The sequence below is a fragment of the Lissotriton helveticus genome, chromosome 8 (genome assembly GCF_964261635.1).
Source record: "Lissotriton helveticus chromosome 8, aLisHel1.1, whole genome shotgun sequence".
Classification (NCBI taxonomy): Eukaryota; Metazoa; Chordata; class Amphibia; order Caudata; family Salamandridae; genus Lissotriton; species Lissotriton helveticus.
This window is the reverse complement of record NC_136069.1, coordinates 1638603426-1638629761: the sequence shown is the minus strand read 5'-3', so window position 1 is coordinate 1638629761 and position 26336 is coordinate 1638603426. Positions and strand designations below refer to the sequence as shown.

Sequence of the window (26336 nt, the reverse complement as noted above, 5' to 3'; positions counted from 1 at the left end):
TTTCCCCAAAAAGAAGCTAAGGTGTACTTTGTCCTCTAAAACTACAAGACTTACGATGGAGTCACGATTAAAGCCAATAAAAACCAGGTTTCCCACACAGGCTAAAATATGTAATCTTTTTTGCCAAGAATGGCATGTACACATGAAGACACACACATATACCTGGCCAAACCATGGAACTAATGTGATCGAACATATGATTACACACATACTAATCAAATATACAGGTCAAACAAAAGACAAAGAGAGGCATTATTAGGACTATGAGCCATCTTCAAGGGGCCCAGATCAATAATAATACATCACAGTTAGCAAGCAAAGTCCCCACCATATGCAGGCATGGAATTGCTCATACCAGTTACCCCCACATTAGGATATTGCAATCCACTAGTAGTATGAACCAGTGAACCCCCACCAAACAATAAGGCCCAAGAATGAGAAACCAAAAGGCCAGCATGCGCAGACAGTTCCAGCACAATCCAATTCCAGTAGAAAGGCCGTCAGAAGCTCAACTCCATTGTCTGACACATCCAACACATAGAACCCCATCAGCATGAAGAATGTGCACTCCCACTGCTTCAGGTGAACATACACAAGTAAAAGGGAGATTTGTGGCAGTTCTAGACAGTGATCCAGCTAATGGAGGTGAGGCCAAGAGCCCCAGTCCCCCAGGAAGTGGAGACTAAGGTGAGGCCACAGGATTTGCTCAGGGAGCTGTGGAAACAACAGAGAGCAAACTTGAGGGTGAAGCCTGACGAAAAACAGCAGTGCATAGCTCAGAGCAAAGGAGGTAGCCTAGACAGGGTGAGGAAGAAAGGTGAAAGCTAAGGAGAGAGAGAGAAAGAGTCTTGCCCAGGAAACCCAGTGAGAAAGCAGAGTAGTGCACCCCCCACATAAGGAAAGCGGGGGTAGGTACAGGGCACTGATCAAGGAAGAGTCAGAAGTAGAATTATATAAAAGGCTTATGGTAAGGATCCAACCCTCATCCATCATTCAACATAGGAGAGGGGCTGACTGGGAAATAAGAGACCAAGGCCCCCTGGTGCTGACCCAAACAAGATGCAGGAAAAACAAGACAGCACCTTTGTGCGCACACAAAGAAAGTAGTGAGGAGGACATATCCGCTGCTCCACCCGATCGTATGGGAAGACAGACAGGCGCAAAGGGAGATAGTGGCCATAGAGGCAGGGAAGATCTTTGTGCTGCCATTCTGCCATTTTCTAGCCCACTGACCGAAGGTAAAGACCATTAAGATAGACTTTGACCGGAGGAGGGATCTTTTGAAACAGATTACATGCATGTAGCAGAAAATTGCATCTGACATGGGGGAGGAGATCCCAAGTGGAACGTCCCCTACATGCAGGCAAGCCAACAAAGATGGGAACATTATGTTAGGGAGAAACCAAATAGAGATACCTTAAGTAAGAATGTACCCCTTACTCAGAAGTGCACGTCGGAGACCATCAATGTGCCATGGGCTCAGATGGCTAAATAGGTGTTCAGGACAAAGTTGCTGACATTGATGGATGTAGCAGGGCAAAAGATTTCATGCTTTGAGAAGAAAACTGCAGGAATAAACGTGGCAATATGTAACATGGTGTTCTCCCAAGTTCACACACCGGCTATTGTGCTGACAGACACTGAGCATGACAGGGCCACATTCAATTCATGCAAGCACCAATTCTGGACAGCCCAGAAGGAAATGTTCCCTGACTGCCCAGATGTAGGAGGGGGACAGGAGACAGGGTAGCAGTGAATTGATACAGGCCCATAAGTTGCAGTCTTTTACAATCTACTGAAAAATGTTCTGCCTACAGAGATACAATGTGGACTGGACAGCAGGATTGGCTTAAACAACAACCCCTTGAGGGAGATACAAGCCCATATATTACATTACCACAAAAGAGAAAAGAAAACAATAAAGAAAATATGAGCAAGCCCAGAGAGACACTTCTACTTTGGTCTAACACAAATTTAAAAAGACTGCTTTCATTGGAGCCACATTGGCCACGAGGTGGCACATTATACCAGCCTTACATGGAGACCTACCGCAAAACTCCAGAGGGTTTCAACCTAGCTATAGCAGCAGAGGCTAGGGAGTTTGGCTGCAATTAGACCCTAGAAAATGCAACTATTACCACAAAATTGGTCACCTGGCATACTGATGTCAGTTAAAAGCAGAACACGAACAAAGATCTATGGGCCAGGGCCAACCACGAAAAAACCTCATGAACATTCGCCCACAAAGCCAAGCACAGGGAAACCAGAATACACCTTACATTCAGCCACAGGGAAGTGAGTCAGCCATTTTACCCTGCAGCAGGGATCAGGTAGTTGGGAAAACACGTGCAACAGCAACCTTAGACAGGGACCACAACCTTGGCAATGAGGGGTAACTGTCTGGGAAAGTAATGCCTTCAAACAAACAGAAAGTCTAAATATGCAGTAAGATAAAACCACCCATTCACATCCCCAAAAAATTACACCAAGCAAAAAAAAGGACCAATGAGACAACATTGGTAATACAACTTTCTACTTGTGTTAAGGGATTCAGTGCTGCAGTATGTGCCCTGTCAAAAGGTATCTTCACTAAAACTTGCCATCAAGATCACCCACGATAGTCAAGGCCCCAATTTGTTGCTGAGGTGGGTGGCTTCAACCCAGGGAGAGGGCAGTCAGACAAGGAGGGATGGGGCAACTCCAGGACAAAGTACTTAAAACGCAGGCACCCAGCTCCCTGTTTCCAAAGTCAATAAGAACGAGTTCTAATTACCAAATTGATAGGTTCCATTCTTGGGCACCCAGCTTGGGATCAATGTTTTCTTTATGGTGTGTAGCCCCTACAGTGCCTCCAAAACCAAAGCCAGAGATCTTCACTCAATGGAGACCCTGCTTTTTCAGTTAGAAAATAAAGCTGTCCTCTAGTGGCAGGATGCAGCATTCCTGTAGGCCTGTGATAGTTATGTCCCCACAAGCTCCTTAGCATTTGCACAAGAACCAAAAAGTTGTGAGCTGTCCACATGGCGTTAAGTCAGTCAGGAGCATCGCCAGAGTAGCCAGGTGTCCCAGAGCTGCTCATCCGGTTCAGCCTCATAATAATTAGACAGATTTTGGTTTGTGTTCTGGCCTTAGGCCCAGACTTTCCACATTCTTCCGTCAGCTTTCTTTTTCCTACCATGTCTTCCAAATCTCCAAGGTCTGGCCACCATACTAAGAAGGTATTCGCGCGCTGCATCGCGCTTTGCGCCTCATTGTGCCTCGCTACTATTTTAACTAACCTGGTATCTATTTTAGTTCATTTTTTGTTGCATTTTCCCCTGGTTTTAACTGGACTTATTCTACCCCCCCTTACCTGCACTTTAATCAGCTCCTCACCGCTGTTCAGGCGGGTCCGGTTCCTGGGGTGGGATTCTCTTTGGGCGCCATCTTGGAGTGGTGTTCACTCTTTGGGCGCCATCTTGGAGTGGTGTTCACTCTTTGGGCGCCATCTTGGAGTGGTGTTCACTCTCCGGGGTTGTCACTGATGAGCGTTCTAGCGCTCCAGCTGAGTGGAGGGACGCCTATTTAAGGGTACCTGCCTTGTGGTCTTCCCTGAGAAGGTATTCGCGCGCTGCATCGTGCTTTGCGCCTCATTGTGCCTCGCTACTATTTTAACTAACCTGGTATCTATTTTAGTTCATTTTTTTGTTGCATTTTCCCCTGGTTTTAACGGGACTTATTCTACCCCCCCTTACCTGCACTTTAATCGGCTCCTCACCGCTGTTCAGGCGGGTCCGGTTCCTGGGGTGGGATTCTCTTTGGGCGCCATCTTGGAGTGGTGTTCACTCTTTGGGCGCCATCTTGGAGTGGTGTTCACTCTTTGGGCGCCATCTTGGAGTGGTGTTCACTCTCCGGGGTTGTCACTGATGAGCGTTCTAGCGCTCCGGCTGAGTGGAGGGACGCCTATTTAAAGCTCCCTTCAACGCGCAGCGGTAACGCGCAGCGGGCGTGCCTTCGCTGTGCCAGAGTCCTGCCGGTCTGCGCCCGTCAGCGCCCGTCAGCGCTAAGGCATCGCGGGTCGTGGCAGGACTCTATGCCACTTCCTACCATTATGCCATCACCTATAATTAGGTATCAAAGGGAAGAGCTGTTGGCCATTCGGGGATTGTGCACTGCCTGTGATCTCCCCCCAGTGGCCCCAACTTGTGGCCCCTATCGTTGCACCTGTGGCGTTTGGGCATTGGACACTCCGTCACGCATTTGTTCCTTGAATTTACCAGCTGGGCACAAACACATGCCACGGAAGCGGGATCTTGACATCTGGAATTTGAATGTCAGGTCACTGGTTAAACATTATCAGGAGATATATGATCTCCTTAAAACATAGGCCCCTGACGCGCTCTTTATGACCGAAACGTGGCTGCAGGACTCGGACTCCTCCATACTGAACCTCGCTTTTCCCCCTGACTATGCTATCTTTACGCTTAATCGGGGTACGAGAGGAGGGGGAATTGCTATGTCTGTTAAGTTGTCTTACCCATGTGAATGGAAAGCCCTTAAACTTCCCGGATGTGAATGTGCTCTGTTTAAAATTTCGTTTAATCATCACTTCACCTTTTCGGGGCTTTTAATTTACCGCCCTCCGGGCTGCGATGCAGCCTTTAGGGCCGCTCTCCCGGATCTAATTAGTACTGAGGCATTAGGATGTGCGAATTTTAATGTCCTTGGTGACCTCAATCTCCATTTGGACTGTCTATCTTTGCCCGCTATTCGGAGTTTTTCTGCCGATCTAGAGGCCTTGCAGTTTTCCCAGCTGGTGACCTCTCCTACACATCGAGATGGCCACATACTTGACCCGTTTTTTACCAACTTAGAGGGTATTAGAGTACTTTGTCCCATTCAGTTGATTTGGACCGATCATATGCTGGTGAAGATGCTTGTCCCTATGTCCGATCCTCCTTTTATATCTAAGGATAAAACAATCCTTAAACGCCATTGGAATAAATTAAAACTGGAAGACTTTTATCGTTTTTTGGAGAAAGCGCCCCTGGGCCCGGTCATTAATGTTGATGATGGGTACGACGCTTTCTGTGTGTGGATTTCTCGCGCTCTGGACTTTTTGATCCCTTTGGTATGGTCTAAACAGGGCGCTAAAGAGCATAGCCCTTGGTATGACGATACCTTAGTGTCCCTTAAAAGAGCCTGTAGGCAGGCTGAACGGCTTTGGAGAAAATCATTTGATCCTGAGCTTAAGGCCTGCTACTTTGCTAAAACTAAGATCTACCACAGAGCGGTATGCAGAGCCTGTGCAGCTTATTATGCTCAGGAGTTTCTGAATAGCCCTAACCCCTCGAAACTTATATTCAAGGTTTTAAAGGACTTAGTGGCTAAGAGGACAACGGCTGTAGAAATATGTTCAGATTCCCATTGTGAGGGTCTGGCCTCTTTTTTTCTCGAGAAGGTGCAAGCCATATATCGAACCTTCCCTATGGTCTCGTCCAATTTAGTGCGAGACAGCTGTGTCGTGAGAGATAGTGAGTGTCTCGACACCCTGCCTTCCATGACAAGGGAGGCTTTTGATCACTTGAGTTTGAAAATTAAGTCGGGCTCTCCTGCAGATCCGCTTAAACCGGCTCAGCTTAGGACTATGCTGCCGCTATGCAGCACTCCGGTGTTGTTTTTAATCAACCTGTCATTATCCTCAGGTGTAGTGCCTACTAGGTGGAAGCAGGCCATAGTCACACCCATATTGAAGAAGGCTACCCTCGATCCTCCCAAACCTGAGAACTATCGCCCGATCTCCTTGCTTCCCTGGGCCACAAAAGTTGCTGAGGCCCATGTGAACGGTATCCTGGCAGACCATCTTACCAGAGCTAACATCTTAGACCCAACTCAGAATGGGTTCCGTGCGGGCCACAGCACGGAGACGGCCCTACTTTCCATGGTTGAACATCTGCGATCTGTGCTTGATGCGGGTCGGACAGCGGCACTATTATTATTAGATATGAGTGCCGCGTTCGACACTGTATCGCACAGGATCTTACCAGCGACTGGAGGAAGTAGGAGTCAAGGGCTCTGCCCTATGCTGGTTTCGATCCTTTCTTACGGATAGGTCGTTCCAGGTTGCGATTCCACCTGGCAAGTCTAAACCGTACCCGTTGTCTCTGGGGGTCCCACAGGGGTCTTCGTTGAGCCCCACTCTTTTTAATCTTTACGTGAGACCGCTGGCTGCGGTCATCAGGCAATGGGGCCTGACGATGGTCTCATATGCTGATGACACGCAGCTGGCGGTCACGTTGAGTGGGGACTCTGATGTGGAGGCCCTCAGGTTCCGGGACGGCTTACGGGCAGTGGCCAATTGGATGAACTCTAACTGTCTCCAGTTGAACACCAAGAAGACAGAGGTCATGGTGGTAGGCAAGCAAGTGGGGTTGTGGGGCGACGACTGGTGGCCTTCTGAACTGGGTGTGACCCCCTCTCCGGTATCGGAGATAAAAAATCTTGGGGTGTGGCTTGATCCAACACTTAGTTTTATCTGCCACACCAAGAGGGTGGCGGCCTCTTGCTATGGCGTTATTAGAGGACTATGGCCTATAATGAGATTCTTTGATGCCCCCACAAGACAGCTGGTGGTTCAGGCATCAGTACTGTCTCGACTGGACTACGCCAGCTCGCTCTTGGCCGGGATAAATCAGGCTGAACTTATTCGGCTGCAGTGAGTTCAAAACACTGCGGCCAGAATAGTGGTAGGTTTGCCTAGACGGTGCTCGGTCTCCAAGACGATGCACTAGCTTCATTGGCTCCCTGTAACTCAGAGGATTAAATTCAAGGTTCTCTGCCTGGCATTTAAAATCCTCAAAGGTATGTCTCCCCAAATTCTGGTGAATCTTTTAATTCCTTATGTCCCTTTGCTGACTCTGAGATCTTTGGGCCAGAACTTGGCAGTGGTTCCACGCTTCAGGCTGAGTAGAACTGACGGCCGCTCCTTTCGAGTACTGGCAGCGAAGTGGTGGAACCTTCTCCCTTCTGAGACTCGGGCAATTGATGACCTTCTTCAGTTTAGACGCGCTATCAAAACCTTATTGTTTGTCTAAATTTAGGTTCTTCTCTGCGCCAGACTGATGTTGTGTTGTGTTTGCCTTCTCATAGCGCCAGGACGCCCCTTTGCTGGGGCAGCTGTTGCGCTGTACAAATATTAATAACATAACATAACATACCATACGCCTCCAAAATAGCGACAGAAGGATGTCCACTCATTCTATGTGCCTAGCCGCAGGCCAGGAACAGCAGGTTCAAATGCACTGAAAAGAAGCAGGTTTGAGGGAGAGGGGGTACCTGGGAGAGAGAAATCACCAGTATCCACCACTGCTCCAGAGTAGAATGCTGAATGCACACATCCCCATATCAGGTCTAGCAACTATCCAATGCACCAAGACACCATCCAGGAAAAAAGCAGCGAGCCCGAACCTTGGACACCAGAAGACAGTATAATCAGGGGTATATTGGGGCCACGGAACACCTTCATGACCCCCCTCACCTCCAGGTAAATAAGGTAGCAAATTGCTCAATACCTAGGGGAAAAGCCCAAAAAGCAACAAGAGAAGTTAGGCAAAAAAGAAGACTCTAGAGAATGGGTGGAGTCAAGATAGCTGGCGCGACAAGAGAGAATCACATTGCACACCACATACCAGGAACTGAGAGATACACACATGTGATATCAGGGCACGTTGCAAACCACCAACAACACTTAACATCAACACGCACCTTCATTGGACAGTCACACACATGTGTAGATAGATAGATAGATGCAGTGCACACCAATGGTACCAAGATGCACACACCAGGAGAGACGTGTTCTTGGAAAACCGGCGGCAGACATAAAATCCTAGCTAAAAACGATTCAATCTGTCCTTATGATCAAGACCACTCCAAAAACATTTCACACTAATTGAAGTAACCAGTTAGGTTTGAAGGAAACGGGGGGGAGGCCTCAATGGATCAATAAAAAAAAGATTCATTTGTCAAATTCCCAATAAGCCACCATTACGTTTTAATTCTTAAAAAAGATACCACAACCGGGCCACCTTCGGGTACCTCACTAAAATTGCATAAATGTGTGTGAAGGTGTGGAGAGCATCCCCTAAGGGAAATACAGGAAACTTGAAGAAAAATCATTAACAACTGCACACATGCAAAGTTTTCTGAATAGATAGACTGAAACAAGTTCTTATCCAGCAGGTCTACAGTTGAACTTCCAAGTTCACCATTTTTCAGCTGCCACATAAACACCCCCAACCAAATCTAAAAAGCACTGTACATGGGGGCGGTTGGGCGGGTTTGTTACGAGAGCTAGGTTATAATTGAGGTTAGGTTTGCGTACACACACACTTCATTGAATGCTCCCAGGCGGCACTGTAGCCGTCACTTCCATGTTTGCCCAGGGTGGGAGGGGCGGGGTGAGGGGTCGCAGACAACTTTTGAGAGCAGACGGGGAAGGTTCCCCCGGAACATGTATTGTCGGACCCTCAGATCGATGGCGAATTGCCTTTATGTATTGACACTATTCTCAGTATTGACATTGCCTTATTTTTGCTGCCGGCCCCAGGGTTGTAGGCGAAAAGCTGTGTGTGTGCACTGATGACGATTTAAAGTTTATAACCCCAAAAAAAACAAAAAAGAAAAAAAAAAAACACTGTACATACCCAAAAATGGTTATTCCCAGAGAAGAACTATTGGATTTGTACAAGCACCAGCTGAGGAAGAAGATAACCTTGCTGCATGAGTCTTGTGAAAAAAGAACTACTATTTTGTCTGGGCTCAGATGTGGTAAATTAATAATTAATTACCGGTACTATTTTTGAATACAGTGAATAAAACAGATAGCTCAATAAATAAGAGACAGGATTCGAGGTATCTGAGTCTAACAGGCTTTAATCATGCATAAGGGAAGGGACAGGAACGGGATAGCCTGCACAGAAATAGAAGGGATGGCAGCTGCCGGGGGCAGGGAAAATGGCAGGAACGCCAGGGGAAGAAGTGGGTGAGGAAATGGGTACATCACATTAACAGTACATTGTGTATATATACTAAAACAATTACATTACATTCAATACAGTAGGCGTAGCAGTAGGCGTAACTCGTAGCAGTCGCGAAAGATAAGGACAAAATGGGTGTAACAAGAAGGCGTGTACAGGGCGTATACATAGACATGTGATGTAGACGTCACAGAAGTGTCATAAATGGGGCGGAAACATGGAGGGGGCTACCTGAGCAGCTGGGACCTTTAACCTAGTGGTGCGTGAAAACGGGCAATGACGTGTTACCAGGAAGAACTGGGGCTATGACTTCTGCACTAGAAGAGGAGACTAAAGTCTGCGGTGTCAGGATGACATGTACCTATATCATATCTGGTATCTGGTGTTTGGAGTACATGTTGATAGAATCCAACAGTTATCAGGGCAAAGGCTACTTGACACTAAGACTGGTGCATGCATTATTCTACATGTATTGCGTGTGCTAGGAATATTCTATGAATATTAATACAGTATTTCTCTTACATGGAGACAGAAAGGCTAGACCATAGCTGGAACTATTGATGCGATTCAGTAGCTTAGGAATGCAAAGAAGGAGGGCTGGACTGATAACTAGAAGCATAACATACTCTTGGCAGACAGGCAGGCAGAGCCAGGCCGGGCCGGGCACTGTGCGGCAGGAAGTAAGTGAAGGGTCAGGGATGCAGGTGGGGGCTGCATCGCTCCTCGGAGTGGGTTCAGGAGACTTGAGCTTGAATCTGATGTCCGGGCCCTTTTGAGGCCTAGGAACGGGGACAATTCAATGAATTAACGTGCACACTGTAAAACATGGCAACATAGGCCTAATACTCGTTGCTTTCACGAGAACTGGAAACTGGCATACTAGAGTTGGACACAACTATGATTGCGTCTTTAATCGATCATAAGGGGATACATGCATATCGATCATGCACATATAACATAGGATGGGGAACACGTAGGCACATATAACATGGCAAAATTTACTTTTCCACACAGTTCAAGAACATTCCTGAAATTTTCTGAATGTTCTCATGCACCCAAGTATCAGCAGGAGGGTCTATACCCTTCTTCACTGTGCAGACAAAAGCTAATGCCCGCTAGTTACAAATCACCAGGTGGGAGTTGAGGAACAACACAGGGCTTGGCCTTAATTCAATTAAGGACGAACTGAGAGGAATCTGCCTCATGGTGATGCAGCATCGGTATGTGTTAGGCTTGATGACCGCGATAAAGGGTGGGGTGTGTACCAAGATTGGTGCATCCTGCTGCACGTTTATACCAGGGTACGATCTGGATAACAGGACATTGACTCTTGCCATCTAAACACTGCACCAATTACAAATAGACATGCATATGAAAGGAAGTGCCCATAAGCAGAAGTGTTTCTCAAATTGGTTCTCCTTGCTCTCCCAGTGACAGGCAGACAGACAGCTAGATAGATAGATAGATAGATAGATAGATAGATAGATAGATAGATAGATAGATAGATAGATAGATAGATAGATAGATAGATAGATAGATATTACTTAATATGTTTATATGTTCATAAACAAAAATCAGTATTTTTAAATAGATGTGTTTTAGGTACATGGATTTGGAGGTGTTAGTTTGATATTTGGTAAAGGTATTATGTATATATATAAATATATATTATACCTGTTTATTATAAGTTTTGGGATTACTTTAATTGTGAAAATAATTTTTTTAAGGATTCATTAGTTATGTTAGTGATAATATTGTGATTGATTTTGTGTCAATAAATATTTTTGATATTTTACATGTACATTTATAGGTGATGATATTAGTGCTTCTCATGTATTTTAAAAAAAGAATTTTTGTAAAAAATATTAGTGTGTTCCATGTTAGTGATTCTAATAGTTAAGCATGGGGAGTGCAATATTGTTGTAATCAATAATAATTCTCTGATTTATGTGTATATTGATATTTGTAGGATTAATATAATGTCGGAGATCACAATGGCTGTGAGTCATTGTCAGCCTGCACTCCAGAGGAAGAGTCATTCAGAGGGTCCTAGTCAATAGGCTGTTGTTGCTGTTGTTACTGAGATAAATTGAATTTCAGAAACAGATACACCTTTTTATCTGTGCCTGTAAGGGGGAGCTGCTCTTTCCCTGTCCCTATTAGGCATGACTCTTGCATCCAGGAGCAGTCCACGTAAGATGTTTTTTTGTTGAAATATATCAAAAACCATTGCAAGATGTCTGCCCTTTCATCCAATCACATTTTGGAATATTTCTTGCTACGCTTCAGCATTAGTTAACCATTCTGAGATACCCAACATGTTGCTTTCGGGTAACAATACAATAATAACAAACTATACTAACAAAAAAGAGCATTGGCAAATATAATAGTCAGACCCCTTTGCCTTGCAAAATAAAGACTTCCTTCACAATATTTATCCAGGTCCCAGTCTAATAATACATAATCTCTGCTATTTAGTCAGCAGTCACATACACAGTGAAGTTTCCAGCTACATATCCAGGCACCAGCAAAATATCAGGAATTATATATTCACTATTTGGCTGGCAGCTGGAAAAATAGCAGCGATTTGTTATCATTTGACCAGTGGAGGGATAATTACCACTTCCCATTCAACAGTCCATTATGTTAAATAGAAACTGGTAGTAACAGTCCTGTGAACTCCATCTGTGTTAGAATTAAAAAAATGTATTAAAACACCCTTTCTCAAAATTAAATAGTAACAATTCTATTTACATGCTGAGCCATGTCTTGTTTAATCATGAAGCAAAGTCAATAATGAAGGATAGATATCATATTTTCACCAGAGCAGACATGAAAATCACTGATATATTTCGATCAAATTTATTCTACAAGCTACTTTGAGTAAAACAGACTAATACATAAATAAAGCAATACTAAACTAAACTCTCAAGTGCAGTTAATTGTACAAAATGTATATTATTCATGATGCAGGCATTCAGCCTTCAAAATGTTTCCATATGATTTTTGTCTAGTGGTGGACATTTAATAAAGGCTGCTCAAGTTTCATTTAGTTATTTATTTTAAATAAAATCTTAGGGCCCGATTCACAAAGGTAAAGTTAGAACAAAGGTCTAAGTTAGACCAAAAGGCCAACTTTACAACTTTTCGGTATTAACAAATATAAGTTGCTATGAGTAAAGTTAGACGTTTGGAATAAGTTAGACTTTTGGTCTAACCTTACCTTTGTGAATAACTAAGAAGAAGTAAAGTTAGACTTTTGATCTAAGTTAGACTTTTTGTCTAACTTTATGTTTGTGAATACCAAAAAGAAGAAAAGCTAGAATTTTGATGTAAGTTTGATTTTAGGTCTAACCATACCTTTGGCTTCTCAACTGTTGTTTCTGTGTCAGCTGCTGAAGGAGAATGCCGTCATTGCTGCCTCGGCTGATGTTCTGCTTCAAGGATCCTTCACTGCTCAGCTAGAAGAAAACCGTTTTTGTGTTTTTCTGCTACTTATGAGCACTCAACAAAAAGACGGCCTACTGTTCCTTGAGGCTGACTTCAACAGAGTTTGAATGCACGCTGGACCAACTGCCGCCATACTCGAGCACTGAATAACCCTTTGATTATCCTATTAGGAGACTCTACTTTTAGCATCTTCTTGAGACGTGGCTACGGGAATATTCATGTTAGAAACGTCTGGACTGCATACATAAAATTGCCTTGAAAAAGTCTATGTTTGACGAAACACTTGTTGGCAAAATTCATGCTGGGAATTCTGAAAAAAACAAACTAACAATTTGAACAACAAATCTGTGGACTATTTGTGACTATTTGTATTTGGAGAAAGGATATTATTGGTCTACCTGGAACTATTCCTACAAAATGATGTTTATTGTATAATTGTGATTAGACTTGACGTTTCATATTAGAGGTGCGGTAATCCTACTAATTGGGGTCCACAACTACCTCTTTGTATTAATCACATACCTTTGTGAACTACTGAGAAGAAGTGAAGTTAGACTTTTGGTCTAAGTTAGACTTTTGGTCTAAGTTAGACTTTTGGTATAACTTTACCTTTGTAAATACCTGAGAAGTAGTAAAGTTAGAATTTTGGTCTAAGTTAGACTTTTGGTGTAACTTTACCTTTGTGAATACCTTATAAGAAGAAAAGTTAGACTTTTGGTCTAAATTAGACTTTTGGTCTAATGTTACCTTTCTGAATAACGAAAAGTAGTAAAGATAGACTTTTGATCTAAGTTAGACTTCTGGTCCAACTTCACCTTTGAGAATACCTGAGAAGAAATAAAGTTAGACTTTTGGTCTAAGTTAGACTTTTGGTCAAACCTACCTTTGTGAATTGGGATCTTAACCTACTTATTCACATGGCAGAGGCTTGTTAGCCATGTAGTAATTTCTAATAAAGATTTAATTTCATCATTGCTTTTTTGTAGCATTTTTTCAAGAACAACACAGCCAATCAGGGGTGTGGCTTTCATTCATGCAGCAAGTACAGGTAGTACACCTAAGTAAGGCCTAAGGGGCCTGCTAAACCCCAATTATTGCTTTATTTCACTGTTAATCTGCTGCCAGAAGGTCCATTTCCATCCTTGCACAGCAGTCCATGATTTTCTGATGTTGTTTCTCCTTCAACAGTCTTGCATCTCTTTTTATCTCACTTTCTTTTCCTTGTGTGCCCAGAGTTTCCCAACTCAGGTTACTTGACATTAAGAGTGTCACATGCTATTGGACAGAACATGTTTTACCACATTAGATGAGGAATTAGCCTGTGGCTTACAAATAAGAATATCGAAAAATAATGTATACAACGCAATGCAATGCGTAATTCTTTTGCAGTAACACATATATGGCTGTGCTCAGTATAAATAACCAAATAGAAAAAATGCATGTCAATATATTTTAAAAATATATTAGAATTACATTTTCGACTTCAACATTTACCATTATACTATACACCATAAACATTAAATATAGTTGAAAATATTTGGTATTCATCATTCATATCGGTGTATGTGTTCTACTGCAATACACAAACAGATTCTTCAAAATGATTAGAGAATAAATAACTATATTTATCCAAGAACAAAAAGCAGTCTGTAAGTGCCCGCAATGCCTTCTGATAACCATTGAAATCTGCAGTTTCAATCAATACCATATTTTTGAGCATACCTCCTTATGTCATGGACCATCAAATTGCATAGTGGTCCATACTAACTGGATTAAAGCAAGGACATACCTGGAAGAGATGGCACAGGCCAATATTTCTCTGGGGATGAGGGAGTGAAGCCCTCTGCTGAGATACCAAACAGCATGTATGTATGTGGTAGTACAGAGTGCTACTCACAGAATAAGGGCTTGCTCATTAGGAGGGCGAGTGTAGGGTTGTGTTAAAGGGAACATGTCGTATAGAGGATAAAAATCAGTTCTTTTTACTATTTCTCATGTTTCTATTTAACACCAGCAAAATGAATTCAAAAATGATTCTGTATCTGATGATGTCTCCTTAGGTTTTGAGAAGTACTGTCATATGATTCCATCAAATAAAGTGCAGGAGGGAGAGTAGTTGTAGATGTATTGGGATTGTGATGTAGGAAACCATAGATTTTAACACTTGTGAGAGCTAATGTGGAGTCAGAAATGGGAACTTCCTGACCCTGACATTTAATCAAATCCAGTAGAAATACATCATACTTAGTCTCTATAGTGTCTGGTTAGAGGCTGGAAAGTTAGGGAGTGTGCAACAGTCCTTCACACATAATATGTCCACAACCTTCCATCAACAGGGAACCAAATACTCTGTTGTATCACTTGACTTAATCAGGGTACCAAGGAAGAGCATTCCAAACCCTACTCAGAGAAGGTGGTGGGAACCAGTACCCGTGACCACAGGCATGCAACAAACAATAAACAATAAATCATTGTCCAGCCACTGCTTTTACTTATAAAAAGGAAAATTACTTTAATATACACACAGACCCACTAATCAATACTATGCATTAATTTACAGATATATACATAATGGTAGGTGTAAATACCTATGGCGACATTCTCTAAACATTTAACACCCCTAGCAAGCCCTCGTCCCACAAATCAGTTTCACCAAACATATATTAAAAAGATTAATGTGAGTGTAGTTATTAAAAGGAAGGCCTGGCGTCTGTCTGGATTTCACCAAATTTAAAAAAGCTGAAACATTTACCATAAAATATCAATGGAATGCCCACAAATCACTAAGGATGGTGCCATCTAAGAATGACTATTATTATGACATGTTCTGATTCACTGTAAACTTTTCAGTGGCTTTCATAATGCATCCACTTTTACTCTGTTTTGATAAAGAATGAAACAACTTTGTGCATGAGTCTTCTGTAGACTTTTATACTTCCTGGAAATCAACCTTGGGACCCACCATCAACTGCACTCTAGAGCTTTTAGGTTGAATGCACCAGCTTCAACACTGCATATGAATACAATAGAACAGCCTTTCCAGGTCATGCATTCTATGACCTGGGAGATACAGGGTGAGGTTTACAAAATAGCATACCGGGACTGCTGCCACCATACCTATCCCCAAAACATTTTGAGGCATATTACCAAGAACTAGCGATAATTATCGCTAGGTTGGCTTAGCGGCAATATTTTTATCGCCGAGCTGCGGCGATTTTTATCGCTTAGGAACCTTGCTATTATCAAGGTTTACCTCCTAAGTGATAAAAATCGGCTAAAATGCATGAATATCGCTGAAAAGTCCGCGATATTCATGCATTACCAAGCTAATGCTCTTAGCCATGTTATCCACCTACCATTGGATAACATGGCTAAGAACTGCTCAGGGTCAGGTGTTAGCTTTTCGAGATATTCGCGCATAGCGCGAATATCTCCAAAAGTTGGTAATAGGAGATAGCGATGTTAGCGACTGTTTCCAGTCGCTAACATCTTGGCACGCCCACTTTGCATGTCATTAGTGATACATTTCACTGACATGCAAAGCAGGGCCCAAGATGGTCGCTATCTCCTACTAGCTGTCGCTAACTGGTGTTACCGACAGCTAGGTAATAGGGAGATAATTTTATCTCCGCTTTCTTGGTTTTAAAGCCAAAAAAGCGGAGATAAACCCCCTTGATAATATTCCCCTTTGTTCTCAATTATGGTTACCCTACCCTTTTGGGGTAATGATAAAAAATGCTCCTTTTGCCCAAGTATATTTATTTTGACTCATAAGCCTAGACCCAGAATACATGTTTTATTGTTTATTCTTCTTTCTGGGGTCCTAGTGCAGTCATGCTTTACAACAGGAACACTTTGGAGCCCAGTCACATTTGCCCCTAGACATCTCCCTACCCATCTGACACTGCGTAAGTGCTGGCATTTTTCTCTTTCCTGAACCACGTCACATCCTGTTCTTCTTTGGTCCAGGAGCTCCTGTTGTCTATGTGACAATGATCCCAATGGCCTTAGCCCACTTGGGGAGCCTACACCGTAAGAATGAACTGGTGGGCCTGCAAGTCATGTTCAGCCTCAGTCCCAAGAATATGAAGGATGTTGGGTATATGTTGGGATCAAAAGGAGGAACACATGTGCACCCCTACACATTTTTCTGCATTTTGGTCTCTATGAAATTGGAGGCCGACGGGGGCAATTGAAGCTGAAGAAAGGGGATGCCATATGTGCCCAAGCTCAGACAGTACCCTCAAGCAACTAAACTTGTCCCCTGGCTTTCTTGAGCTCTGTTTGGCTATTTTGAACAGGGAGGACTTGTTTAGCTTCCAGTGTTAGGCTCTAGACACTGGCATTGTTTTTTCTTACTTGCCCCTAAATGTAATATTACTTTGGGAGCTTGCCTTTTCAGCACTGGAGCTCTGTAACCCGGAAATGTCTTCTGTCCAGCTCTTGGTGTTTTTCTCAGCCTCTGGCCTCCTCCAGTGTCACCCCATAGCCCTCCAGACAGAAAACCCTCCATGCCTTCACTGTTCATGTCCCATAGTCTCTTTGTTTCCTTGCAGAAAGTATGCACCTCTGTCTAATCTCAGGATAAGACATAATTTTTCCACCCCCTGTCCCAAGCCTCCTGACCTCCTGAATTCAATCTGTTGTCGACCTCTCTCAGTGCCTGAAATCATGCCTCTAACTGTCACAGTTGCCTGTTTTCTTCCTTCCTAAACCTCAAACAGAATTCCTTCCTGTGAGTATATACTGATTTCTGGCCTTCTACCATTTGTCCTCATTGTTATAAGTATCACCAGTGTTGTTCAGTGCAAAAGGTAATTATCACATAACGTTTCCATCTGCACCCTTTCCTTTTTCTGGGTCTGGCCCAATCAATAACAAATGTTGTTATTGTATGGTGAGGACTTTGATCATCCAACTGGCAGCAGAATAATTACCTTGGTCAAGCAGAGGAGCAAAAGCCAGGAATGTAATCAAGGGCTGAGTCAGAGAAATATGAACAACACTCAAATGCCAGAATGAGTGAAGATGTAACACTGAATCTGCACTTGGGATGCATGTTTACCATGGGATTGGACTGATACGTCACTCTAGACTTTAGTAGCAGTACTATTCCTTTTGCTTCAACATACAGAGATATATTTTATGGTGTTCTTTTACCTTACACATAGGGGCATATTTACAAGGGAATTGCGCCACTGGAGCGTCACTTTTACCGATGTTCCAGTGGGGCAATGCTCTGCTCCCGATTTATAAAGTGCATTAAGCCACTTTTTGTGGCTTAACTTCGCTTCGTAAATATAGTACACTATCACATAGATATCTGCATGGATAGGTTTTGTAATGTGTGTTGCTATGGGCATTCCAGCTCAACACCCATTGCTTTTTGATTCTGTCAGATTTGCAAGGATGTGTAAATCTAAGGCAGCACCAAAAACTAACACCATGAAAAAGCAGGAGTTAGATCGGGTCTACGAGGAGAACTTCTTTTCAATCAATCAATCAATAATGGCAATTTGCTACTTCTATGTGTGCTGCATTCTGCATTCTGCAGCACACATAGAAGTAGCAAATTGCTAATATTGATTGCTTATGTGCAGGAAAGGACACCTTCCTGCACATATACAATCATCCCTGCAATGCAGACGCCCTTGCTCTATGGCTCAAGGGTGTCTGTGTTGGCACTTGGCAGCTATTTTTAGCGCAAGTGCTGGGGAAAATACAGGAGTGGACTGTATTTTTGTAAATACTGCACATCCTAGCGTTTTGAAAATGATGCAGCACGACACTGAAAACGTTTCTGCAGCCCCCCTCTGCACTATTTCCTTTTGCACGTGCTGCACTGATTTGTCACATGTCTTGCAGTTTGTCCACAGTCTTCATATCATGTGGAATTTTTGTTATGCATTTTTGCTCAACAGAAGCAGATATGTTTCAGCATTACATGCAATAGAAAAAGGAATGGTTTTCACAATAGGAAACATTTACGCCATACCCCATGTTTTGAATTACAATTTATGAAATATCCATACAACTTTTTCTTTGATTTCTTTGCTTCTCAGCCCATAAACCAATGGGTTTATGACAGGTGGAATGAGGGAATACAGGATGGCCATCAGAGTATGTACATCAGTTGGTATAACTTTTCCCATTGCATTTGCAATCACCAAAACAATTAGTGACGAATAGTAATAGGAAATGAGTATTAGATGTGAAGCACAAGTACCAAATGCCTTGGACATTTCTGTGCTGGAGCGGAGCTTGAGCACAGTGTGGATGATCATGGTGTAGGAAAAGAAAATGAAACTTATGTCAAATCCAATGGAGAACCAGGTTGACACAACAACATAAAGGTCAATTACTGGGTTATGATCACACGCAAGACTTGCGATGGACAAATCGCAGAAGCAATGATACAATACATTGTCAGCACAGTAATTGAGCTGTGCTATGAGAATAGGCTCTGGCATGCACAGAACAAAGCCCTTGACGAAAGCAAAAAGTACTGCTTTCAACAGGTACTGGTTGTTAATGATTATGGGGTACTGGAATGGTTTGCATATGGCAACATAGCGGTCATGCGCCATCACCATGAAAATGGAAGATTGAGTCGAAACGACGGTAGGAATAAAGAAGATTTGCATGAAGCAGGTTGTAGGCCTAACAGCCTTTGAATCAAGCCAAATGTTGTATAAAACTGGAGGAATTACGTACATGCTCAAAGCAAAGTCCAAAGAGGAAAGGGCAACAAATAAATAATACATGGGGGTATGGAGTTGATGTTCAATCCAGATTATCAATACTAAAACCAAGTTGGCAGATAAGGCAACGAGAAGCAGGATTAGAAGAATGGCAGAGAGAAGACCTTTCCACCAGCTCCAGTCTCCTGGGAAGCAGAGGAGAACAAATTCTGTAACCTGGACAGTGGTGTTGGAAGAAGACATTTTCAATGGAGGAGATCAAACCAGAATCTGAAACGAAAGAAAGAACTACTTTACATGGAAAGGTACTATAAGAGGTGTTTTTTCCTGGCATTCTTTGAGCCTCATTTTGAATGTTTTGCTAAATTAAAAATTAAGTGCAAATTGTCTAGGCTGTGTTCTTTCCAGCTTTCTAACACATGCAATTTCTTGTAGGTTCATTCTGTGGAAGGCAGTGTGGTAAAAGATGTTGAAAAGATTGTTTCAATATGTTATTACTCTTTCTATAGGGAAAGCATGAAACCATGTTCAGGAACATTCCTAATACAACAATAAATCTAATTTCAGCTTTCTGTAATAATGATACATAGATTATGGTACCATGGACTTATGCGTGTTTCAGGGTAACAGGTGGTATTTATAGAACCCGTTTAATAACATTACTCCTAATTTAGTAGATTCTGTACGTCGTAACTAATATTAATTTTTCTCAATGTACTGTGTAATAACATTATGGGCCGGATTTAAATGTGTGCTTTATCTCAGTGGTGTTGCAGGGGTCTTGCGATGGAGAAATGTTGTAGTGGACATGTTTACTGTTGATGTATCCTTCCATCTTAATGATGGATGCATGTTTGCATAAATCAACCACACATGAGCTTCATGTCCACATTATTCACACCAGGAAACAATGCTATGAAACAAACTCCTTCCTAACCAACAATCCTTTTCATAAGTATTTTCAAAGCAGTACTAGTTGTTAAACTTTTGCCCTCAGCTTTCCAATTTATTTTTTATGAACTTTGATATTTTGTCTTTCAATGTTTCATCTTTTCATGGCAGGGAAAAGGGACATTAGATAATTAAAGACAGAATTAAAAGTTATAGTTGATGAGATTAGTAAAATAGAGGAAACCTACCACCATGATGCAGAAATTGAAACTTCAATGCAGTTTCTAACACCAGGTGCTCACTGGATGAAAGTAGGAAGCACTGGCAAGATCTGTGAGGCAGAGTGTGCTTACTGTCATCAAAAGTGCACCTAGGCAGCAGACAGTCATGGTGTGGTTCTCCCAGGCCCCTCACAAGGAGTAGATGTAATGTGAACACTGTGGGCCTTATTTATGAGGCCCTGCCACACTTTTACGCCAATGTTGCATCACTCTCTGTGACATACCGGTGGGGTAAACAAATGCCCCATGTTGCGCCATATTTACAACATGACGCATCTAGGCAGATGCATCATTTTGTAAATCCTTGTGTCACACTATACCTGCAACAGATATAATGTATACAGGGTGGGTATTGACCCACAAAAAGCCTCATAGAAGAGGTGCATTGAAATCTACAAGATTTCAGTGCGCCACGTCTAGGACGAGATTGCATTAAAGCCTCATGGGAGGTGTAAGACTGATGCTGGCACACTTAACATGGGACTTGCCCATGTGTAATGACCGAGTGCTGGAGTAGCATCACATATGCGACACATTCCAGCAATGCGTTATTGCTATGCCTACAGATAAGACAGAAATACTGACGTATCTGTAACTCCTTGTGACATGGAGTTATGTTATAATGCTTTTGTAGCGCGCACTGTTACTCGAGAGTGTCCTGGCGCGGAGGCGAGCACAGATGAGGGCAGGGATCGGATTGAATTAGTAGGTCATGCGGAACATGTGTGTTTTCAGCTGCTTCTTGAAAGACAGAGGTTCTGAAACGAATTGAAGGTCAGCTGGGAGCGAGTTCCAGGCTTCAGCAGCCTTGACAGAGTGCCATACATTAAATATAAAGCGATACAAAAGGGGGTGGTGGTGATGGACGGAGCATCTGAACCAATCAAACACTCACACCCAGTCAACAGATCTGGGTTTAATCCATCACCGTTCTTTAGCCCACTCTGCCACCCCAGTTCAAACATGGCCATATGCAAATCAGTCTGACCCTGTGCTTCATGGGAACAGTCCAGCCCGAACTGCCAAACCATGCCTTCCCTGGCCCGGAAACAAGCTTTCTAGGACCGGTTTCTGGCATTTCAGCCAAGCTTGCTTGAATCCAGTGGCAAAGTGAGCAAGGGACTGATGTCTGAGCATACCCTGCCAACTTATGGCGAACAAGCCCTTGACTGGGTGTGAGTGTTTGATTGGCTCAGATGCTCTGTCCATCACCACCCCCTTTTATACATTAAATATGGCGCATCTGTTATGTTTTGTAATGTACCCCAATATAGGCCTGGGTATTCACCTAACCTTTTACCTACATTTTCCCTGCCATCATACTACATAACGGGTTTTTGGTATTTGCCTTTTACCTAGCTAAGGTGCTGCATTAATGTTGTGTGGTTTTGCCAGAAAACTGGCCATATTTATCATGCATGATGATTCTCAGAATCACTGCAGGATTACCATCTTCTACATACTAACTATGTATAAGGGTCATCCCTTTTGTCATCCTCTGCCGCCAAGACACAGCAAGGTAGAACCCCTGAGGGTACCTTTTGGGTATATGTACACCATATCTTTTCTGGGGCAGGCAGAGTAGAAAAGACTTCCATGCTGACACACCGAGGCAAGATGCTAAGGTTCCTGCATGCAGACACTCTAGCTTGCAGTGGTCTTGTTGCAAGGAGGGCACAGTAAAAGCTGTTGCATCACTGTTTTGTCGCAATGATACAGCAGTTTTCATAAATAAGGCCCTGAATGTTTTGCATGAATTGAATGGAGACTGGTTATTAAACTCACAGGGGCTTTTTTTAGCCCCTAGTGACACTTTTGTGCCTACGTTGCATCATTTCGTGGCACAGCACCATCGTAAACAATGCGCCACATTGCCAAAATACACAAAGTGATTCATCTAGGCAGATGCATCACCTTGTCGACCCCTGCGCCACATTATACTTGCATCAGGTATAATATATGCTGGGTGGGCATTCCCTCGCAAGAAAGCCTCGTAGAAAAAGTGCAGTGAAATCTGTCCGAATTCACTGCACCACTTCTAGGATGCCACTGCGTCAAAACCTTACTCCTGCCTCATAGCAGGCATAAGGGTGAAGCAATTCAATGTGTATAGGTCTCCCCCATGCATTGCTGGAGTTGCATCATGCTTACAACACAAATCCAGAAGTGCGTGAGTTTTTGCGGCGACATATACATCAAGATTCCTGATGAATCTGCCACTTCTTGTGACATTGAGTGGCGTACAAAAAAAAACGTTGCATCCATGGTGTCGCAAGGAGGGTGCGTTGAAAAATGTTGCATCACGATGCAACAGTTTTTATAAATGAGGCTCACAGTATTTAATCACCCAAATATTGCATAGTCCTAATTAATGTTGTATCTATGTACAATTTCTTATTTTACACTTATTATTTAACTGGTTATATTATGAATTACAATGATTTTTTAATTTAACATTGAGGCCTCCATTGTATATAAATAAGGGGGGTATTGAAGTTATGATCTCGGTATGCTCACTATATAATTTGATGGCGATTTTATATTTTACAAATTTTGAAATATACTGTAAGTATCAAATATGCTTTGGCGGTAATAGTAACAGTGTAAGAATGCTTAAAACGTATATTGCCTTAGCAACTTAGGGAAGGGTCTAGTCACAAGGAAGTAGATGGTCTGGAGTCAACTTTTGTTTAGTTGATATCATCTGCTTCAGTATTGTTAACTTAGCTCCTGTTGTAGCAGTGTCTGTATGCTCCTGTATCCAAATGTGAGTGGCTTTATATCCTTAACATTTGTAAAACTTTCAATGTAACACATGGATATATATTCATACTGTTGACTTCTGCTTAGGGCCCACATACTTAGGAACACAGTTTCCGTACAAGGACGATGTCTCCCACAATGCAGACTGGTTGGCCAAGGTTTCAATATAAAGTATTTTACATACTCTTGGCTTATATTCACCATGTCCCTGTTTTAGGAATGTCACAAATGTACGATTTTTTATATAAATTGCACATTGCAAAGGGTTGTTCTGCCAGTCTTCAATGTTTGTTGCGAATTCATGAGTTCACTGGTCACTCTGGGGTGCTGCATTTTCTGATGAATGTCTCTATTCTACCTATACTTGTCAACTCCTGGGCACTATCACAATTACATATATATAAATATATATATATATATATATATATTACCTACTGGCGGTCGCCAGTAGGTATATATAGTTAGGATTTTTTCTCTATGGGTTTTTTGAAAATTCTATGTCTAATAACTTTGGCGTTTGTGGACGGAATTGGCTGAAATTTTCAGGAAAATGGCACATTTTGTTTCTGAGCAGCCATTGAAAATTTGGGGGGGGGTTCGTCCAGTGGGGGCCGAGAAAAAAGGGGGGTCCCAAAACGTGTTTTTAACATTGAGTTTTCCATAGGGCGGTTGGCCTCACTTTTAGCCCGAACGGCTGAATGGATTTGCACGAAACTTGGCAAAATTGTAGGGACTGGTAGCCTGATGTGCCTTTTGTAGGTCTCAATATATGTGCTCCAGTGGATTTTGAGAAATTAACGTTTAAAAAAAGATATATATCTGTAACAGCGGACCGGGCAGCGCTCTGGTTCGCGGACTTTTCGCGCAACGGAGCTTTGTGAAGCGAAGCTGATTGGTTCTCCGGCGTCTGTCAACATTCCAAACAGTCCGTAGCGGCCGCCATCTTGTCTCTCGGTAGGATCGAGAGACAAGAGGAGGCCGAAGCGAAGGGGCAAATGACCATAAGGGGGCATAGTACATTGTCGCTCACCCCCTAGGTTTGATGTGGAGGTTTTAAAAGGGCCCCGCGGGGCAAAAAAAAATAAAAATAATAATAATCGAACAGCTGAATGGATTTGCACAAAACTTGGCAAAATTGTAGGGACTGGTAGCCCGATGTGCCTTTGCTAGATCTCAATATATGTGCTCCAGTGGATTTTGAGAAATTAACGTTCAAAAAAAGGTATATATCTGTAACAGCGCACCGCTTCGCGTACTTTTCGCGTTACGGAGCTTTGCGAAGCGAAGCTGATTGGCTCTCTGGTGTCTGTAAACATTCCAAACAGTCCGTAGCGGCCGCCATCTTGTCTCTCGGTAGGATCGAACAGCTGAATGGATTTGCACGAAACTTGGCAAAATTGTAGGGACTGGTAGCCCGATGTGCCTTTGCTAGGTCTCAATATATGTGCTTCAGTGCATTTTGAGAAATTAACGTTCAGAAACAAGATATATATCTGTAACAGCGCTCCGCTTCGCGGAGATAAAATTATATGTGTATTACCTAGCTGTTGCTAACACCAGTTAGCGACGGCTAGTAGAAGATAGCGACCATCTTGGGCCCCACTTTGCATGTGAGTGATATTTATCACTAATGACATGCAAAGTGGGCATGCCAAGATGTTAGCGACTGGAAACAGTCGCTAACATCGCTATCTCCTATTATCAACTTTTGGAAATATTCGAGATAAGGGCGAATATCTCTAAAAGCTACCACCTGCCCTGAGCAGTTCTTAGCCATGTTATCCAATGGGAGGTGGATAACATGGCTAAGAGCATTAGCTCGGTAATGCATGAATATCGCTGAGTTTTCAGCGATATTAATGCATTGCGGTCGTTTTTTATCGTATTTCCGATAAACCTTGATAATAGCAAGGTTTATCTGCGATAATTTCTGACGGTAAAAAAATCGTTGCTAAGCATCGTTAGGGATAAATATTGCTTAACTTTGGTAATATGCCCCAACGTCTGTTAACGTTCGATTCGAAGGAAATCAGGAAGTGTTGAAAAACATTGTCTGCGCCATCTTGTCTTTTTTCAAATGCCACACTTTTGTCGTGCACGGCAGCCATTTTAGATGCCTTGACCAGACCCACTCTGTGCACGCTGTCGATCCTTAGCATGGCTCCCCACCCTCGCAAACATCTCCCCCAGGCAGTGGTCACCCCCGCTCTCTGTCTTATGCATGGGTAATAAACCTCCCCCATCTGCGCTGCTGTTCCCTGAGAATCACACCCTGTGCCCGCCCGACACCTCCCTTTCGCCCTATTCACTACCGCACCCTCTGACACTCCTTTTCCTCTGTGTCCGATTGTCCAGGCTGGTCCTAGGGTATCAGCTAGCCCTGCAGATGTAGTTTATGGCCACAGCTGTAAAGAATCACCCCTCTTCAAAGGAGTTATAGTAGATCAAGGCCCACACTCGATGAGATTCGTCACAGCAGAAGCGTTGCTATTATCTGAAAACCATCCTGTATTGTGATTGGGGAGGGGACCGAGCCTGAAGCGGAAGATTCCAGGGATGACTGTTTGTACATCAAAGTTTTTACAATTATGTGTCACATTAAAAATATATAGCACTCCGACAAAGTAGTAAGATTATAAAACTTTAATAATTTATAAATATATACAAGAAAACAAAAATAGTAATAACATATAAACATTTTTAGGGAAAAACAACGAAGTAGCGGTCGGCTGTGCGAATAGTCCCAACGCAGCACAACGTCCAGATTTCCGGCGTGGGGCGTCGCGGGGGGTGGGTCATCAGTAGCAAACTGTTGTGCGAATAGTTCCAAGGCAGCAGAACGCGTTGAAATCTAGATGACACGAAAGTGATGTCTAGTAAGTTGCCACCCAGCAAATAACGGCATGGGGCGTCGCGGGGGTGGGTCATCAGTAGCAAACTGTTGCGCGAATAGTTCCAAGGCAGCAGAACGATGGCACCAAGGTGATGTCCAGTAAGTTGCCGCACTGGTTTTGGTATCCTACAATGCTGCTCCGAATAACGGCGTGGAGCGCCCCGGGGGAGGTGGCGTGAACGGGCCTCTCCAGGTGGAGTGTCATCTGTTGTAGTGGGGCGCCCCTTTACCGTTTCAGTTGCCATTCCGTCCGTTTTTGGTCCACTGTGTCAAAAGCTGCAATTCAGCTGAGTTGCGCCCACTCTTGCGGTGCAGCGATAGGCGGCTGTCACAGGACTCTCAA

At 43.1% G+C, this 26336-nt stretch overlaps 1 protein-coding gene across 1 annotated transcript; it reads right to left on the bottom strand.

Moving 5' to 3' along the window:
- Positions 1–18472: 18472 nt before the first annotated feature.
- Positions 18473–19051, bottom strand: LOC144774049 (olfactory receptor 56A5-like). The gene has a single exon (XM_078659081.1). The coding sequence runs from the start codon at positions 19049–19051 to the stop codon at positions 18473–18475; it is 579 nt and encodes a 192-aa protein (XP_078515207.1).
- Between the last annotated feature and the right edge of the window lie 7285 nt (positions 19052–26336).